Source organism: Gavialis gangeticus, unplaced genomic scaffold (genome assembly GCF_001723915.1).
Source record: "Gavialis gangeticus isolate Ggan-Ray unplaced genomic scaffold, GavGan_comp1, whole genome shotgun sequence".
Taxonomy (NCBI): Eukaryota; Metazoa; Chordata; order Crocodylia; family Gavialidae; genus Gavialis; species Gavialis gangeticus.
In genome coordinates this window covers 131746979-131752326 of record NW_017729025.1, presented here as the reverse complement: position 1 = coordinate 131752326, position 5348 = coordinate 131746979, and the positions used below count along the sequence as shown (strand labels likewise).

Sequence of the window (5348 nt, the reverse complement as noted above, 5' to 3'; positions counted from 1 at the left end):
TGCCTGGTGCCCTCTTCTTGCTCCCAATGTGCTTGAAAAAGGACTTTTTGTTGTCCTTAATCCTGGACTCTAGCCTGAGTTCCATCTCTGCCTTTGCCTTCCTAATAGCTCTCCTACACTCACAGGCCGAGGAGGAGTACTCCTCCTTGGTGATAGCTCCTCCCTTCCACTGGTTGTATGCCCCCCTTTTTGTCCTCAGGCATTGCTGAATGCCCCTCCTGAGCCAAGGGGGTTTCTGAGCACTCTTACACCCCTTGCTTCTCTTGGGGACTGTTATCCTTTGGGCCTGGAGGATCGCCTCCTTAAGGTATGATCATCCCTTGTGGACTTCCATCTCCTCTACCTTCTGGGCCCTCAGTGCCTCCCCCACTAGGCTCCTAAGTTCATTGAAGTTGGCCTTTCTGAAGTCAAGGGCATTAACCTTAGTGTAAGCTCTTGACACCCTGCAGGTTGATGATCGCTATTGCCCAGGTGGTCAAGGACCTGCAGTCCCCTCACCAGGTCATCTCCCATGGCCAGGGCCAGGTCCAGCAAGGCGTTACCCCTAGTGGGGCTGTCAGAAACAGTTTTATAACTGAATTGTCTGAAACAGTGTTAGGTAGACTAAAATTTTCCTATTGTTTGCGTTTGTGTTCATGTATATACATGTACATACCTGTAAGTGTATATTATTCCAGGACAGACTTTATATTTTCAGCAAGTTGCATGGTAATTTTCCAAACTTGTAGTTTTAAAAGTAAATCTGTTAGGGGAATCAAATTTTAAGTGCAGTAAAGAAATAGCTTTAACAGAAAACACATCCTACGTATAGAACAATATTAGAATATTTAAAGCTGATTTTTTTCCTTTTCTGTTTTTTAAAAAAAAACAATGTGCATGTGCTACAGAAAATTCTGGAGTTGTAGATAATTTTTTGTGTTCTTTAAAACAGCATGGCAGCAGCATGACGTACAGGAACTATGCAGAGTTATGTTTGATGCTTTGGAGCAGAAATGGAAGCAAACAGAGCAGGTAACTGTTCTGAAGCTTTTGTGCATGTGACAAATTTAATGTGCTTTTCAGGGAAATGATGTTGGAGGAATGTGGTTTAGGTTTAGTTTCTCAACCTATCTTGCAAGGTAATTGAAAGTTTGCCACTGCCGTCATTTTGTGTCTCATCTCTGGCAGCATTTAGCTTATTGAATGCTGAAGTGTGTGACTTTTTAGGTCTGATTATTGACCTTAGTCCTTCAATGTAAAGCTGAATGTTCCACAGTTTAAATAGTCCAAAATAGATTAGATTCTTGGGCTTGATTTGCATTTCAGAAACCCAGCGTGATTGACCAGTTGAAGATTTTCTCTTCCATGGGTCCCCATTAAGCCTCATAACTGACTGGCAGCTGGTTCCCACTGTGGTGCTTTACTTGAAAGCACGGTGTGGCCAGGACGTTTCTACAGTGTAGCAGCTCAGCATGGAATACCACAACTAAGAAGCTGTAAACACTTTAGTTACCCCATAGGATACAGGGCACCTTCTCTCCCTTCACCCATTAAATATTAGCCATCTAAAATTGGGGCATGCATCTTAAGCAAGGAAACAGATTTCTGTGCTGGAGTAGAGACCTAGGGATGCTGGGATGCCTGTCAAGGGCGGTTCTCTGTTCCTGTCCTATGGAGCAGGGAAAGGTAGAATCAACTCTTGAGGATAGCTCCCCTGCCCACTGATGCCCAATCAAAAGCCAGAGGTTAACAGTCTTGCAGCCACTGCCAAATGGGCAGTAGCTTTTAGCTGAGCACTCTTCTTGAATGTAAATGAGGTCCTAGAACTGTAATTCTTAAGCACTAAGAAATACTGTTGTAAAACCAGCCTTTTTGGTTCACGTATCGCCACTAAAAATGTAGTGAAGTGAATTAATGAAGTGTTGAGCTCCTATTCTATTAGTAACCACACCACAGTTTGGTGGCTTCTACTTTTGGCAACTGTTTTATTGAGCAGAAAGTAGGAACCATTTTAATAGATCAAGGATACTCATGGACAAAAATGTTTCTTGAAGTGTGCAGCTGTGAGTGTGAAATGTATTTAATTTTTTAATAGTTGTGTTAATGAGAAATATTGTCAGTTTAAAAAAAAAGGAAGTTTTCTTCAGATGTTTTAGTTATATCAAAATATCTGTTTTAGGCGGATCTCATAAATCAGCTGTATCAAGGCAAACTGAAGGACTATGTAAGATGTCTGGAATGTGGCTACGAGAGCTGGAGAATCGACACTTACTTGGATATTCCTTTGGTCATCCGGCCTTATGGCTCCAACCAGGCATTTGCTAGCGTGGTGTGTACTCTTATGCTGACTGCTAGTGTATCTATATCCACATAGAACACAATGCAACAGTGGTATAATTTCTTACCTGGTAAGTATCATCCTAGATACTCTATCTTGGGGTGTTCGTCTTTGTGCAGTGAACCAGCTAGCAAGTTCTAGAAAATCTTTATTTATTTATTTATTTTACCCTTCAATAAGTCCTACTGGTGCATGTATATGGGGAGGGAAAAGGCAGCTATACTTCTTCGTGATTATATTATTTTTCCTAACTGGAATTTTCAGCATTTACCTTAGGTTTCTTTTGTGAAATCATTTGCTGTTACTTTGGGTGCTTTTCTTTGTTAGTACTTTTTAGATTTTCTTATCACTGTTGAACGTTTTAGTAAAAGAGGAAAGCTACATAGTGGACTTTATTTTTAGTTTTATCTCTATCTGCTATTATATTTTGAGAAAAAAAGGGTACTGAAATAACCTATGCTCTTAGCAACTCCTGAAATGCTAATGATACAAAATTCCATTGTTTGCTTCCATTTTATTTTACTATTTGTGCACCAGCATTGCTGATGTTGACAGGCATAGGTAGAATTGTTAAGGTATACTTTTTAATTGCCTCCTTTCTGCAAGGAAAGCAATTTGTGTTATTTCAAACCAGCATTGTGGACAGGATAATTAAAATAATGGAGATGAGCCAAAGTACATTCTCCAAAATTTAGTTTGATTAGCACAAAAGTCATGTTGGGTAAACTGTTTCCCAATATTTATTTACATTTCTTTTAAAATTTAGTGATTTCCCATGTGTATTTAATGCCAGCACTATTTTAAAATATTAATATATAACTGTTTCCTTTACTTAACAAAGGAATTGCAATTTCTATTTTAGTCAGTGTAACTTCAGTTATAGGGCACTTGACACCTTAAAACATCAAATAAAGTCTTTAGAAGTGGTAGGGTAAGAATACCACCCATCATGTAATTTACAGACAGGGTGCAAGTGAGAATAGTCTTCTGAATGCCTTTAATTTTGATGGACAGCAAAGTATTTCAAATATTTTTTTTACCTCTTTCCACCTACCTGGAGCTGTTTTTTAAGTTGCAAATTCATCATATTCCTGAGCTTACTATTTTTAAATAGATTGCTTCCTCTTTCACATTTTTAAGGTTATAGTTCTACAACTATGTCAGTAAAACAATGGATTTTGCTTTTTTGCATTTTGATTGATTCAGTGAGTTTTAAATACATGGTTAAAAAACTTGGATTACATTTTAATTATACTTTTTTATAGAGTGGTGTACTTGTCTCAGATTATTCTGAAATTATTTTCTTTGGTAGAGAAGTCTACAACAAAATATTATGAAGTTTTAAAATTTGCAAATGTATATAAAGATACAGGAAACTTGCACAATTAGGTCTTTAATATCAGACTAGTTTATTGTCTGGTATTTCTCTTGTTAATCATTGTTTGCTGAATTTCAGTATTTATATGACAAGGTAAACTAGTTTTAAGTCTTTGTTAGAGAGAGTTACATGTTGCAGTTATTGATGCTTCATTTATCTGAGTTATCGTGTAATTCTTTAACTACGTAGTTGATTCTCCTCCTCTGTATTTGCCTTATCCATAGTGGATGTTATTTTAGCTTTATAGTCTTCAACAGTGAGGAGATATGGAGGATACTTGCTTTTGGAGAAGGGAAAAATCGCCTGTTTCTAAATGGAATTCTCTGAAGGTAGTATCCTCCATTGATCCATAGCTAATGGTTTTAGTAGGTTTAGGTAAATGGGTATGAAAAAAGTGTTAACACATGCGCTAATAGGGCTTGTAGAAGGGAATATAAAACTTTTTAGATCTTGCTAGTCAGCTCCTGAGGGAACTTGCAGCAGGCGACACAACCCAAGATAGGGGATCTAAGGAGGATACTACCTTCAAAGAACTCTAGTTAGAGGTAAGTGATTTTCCATTACTTTCTAAAAAGAGAGGATGGATGAACAAGTTTATAAAATACTTGGCATACTGTATACTTCCTTAAGTTAATTATGCTACTGTGTGCAATTGTGTCCTATTGAACTATTTTCAATATAGGAAATTCCATGCATTCAATTTTTATAAGCAGGCAGTGCTCGAGAACTTCAAAGAAGTATGCTTCTTTTTCTAAACAGAAAAGAATTTAAGCCTGCTTTCTAAAATAATCAATTTCATATTCTCCTTAAATTTTACAATTTGAGGAAGCTTTTATTTTCTTTTAGTGTTTCCTTCTTTTTCCTTTAGTTCATGTCATGTAGTATAGCTTTAACATCATTAGTCCATGTTCAGGACATCAGACTTTCAGAGCATGCTATAATGCCATGAGAGTACTAGTTTAATGACTAAGCTCCGTTCAAGTGCTTCATTTAAAAAAAAACAAACAACCCAACCAATACTTTTTATTAGGAGTTGCCATAGAGCCATTCCTTGAAGCTTCAGATGTGAGATAATGAGCTATATAGTCATTAATCCTATTTAGATCCTAAAGAAAAGCCATGGAAAACGTTATGGTCTTGTAATTAAAAAAAGGATTTTTATATTAAGCTGCCTTTTGTGTTGGCTGTATCAAAAGAACTAGACAGTTGAATTTACCTTGTTCAAACAGAATAGGTATAGAAATAGTATAAAATGTGGTATTAAGGTTGAACTACTGTCTAAATTCTAGAGGTATCATAGGTTTTCACCTGTACTGCTAGGGCTAAGGACAGACATTCAGGAGGTTTAAAGCGGTTTCAGAATGGCCTCCCAATTTAAACTTAGCTCATCCCAGTGCTGACTGTACACTTACGGACCTGGTCTCAGTAAACAGCAGCCACTCTAAACCTGTAACTGAACAGAAGTTTTATATACACAAACCAGTCTAAAAACTGCCATACCAGTTTTAAGATAAACCTGGATCTATGTAGTATGAAACTCATTCTATTTAGGTGAAACTAGTGCATGGAACTTCTGTCCACTTCCCTTGTGCAGCCCTGGAGCTGGGAAAACCCAGCCACTGGTCCCAGCCCTGGGGCAGCTCTTTTTACTCC

The 5348-nt window shown here is 37.5% G+C and overlaps 1 protein-coding gene across 4 annotated transcripts in view; it reads left to right on the top strand.

The window, feature by feature from the left end:
- Nucleotides 1-5348, top strand: part of USP47 (ubiquitin specific peptidase 47) — a 148579-nt gene that overhangs the window by 79721 nt on the left and 63510 nt on the right. For all 4 annotated transcript variants that reach the window (XM_019519573.1, XM_019519574.1, XM_019519572.1 and 1 more), the window contains 2 exons: nt 932-1011; nt 2159-2308. In XM_019519573.1, the coding sequence (XP_019375118.1) occupies nt 932-1011; nt 2159-2308 (230 nt within the window). The remainder of the gene's footprint in view (nt 1-931; nt 1012-2158; nt 2309-5348) is intronic.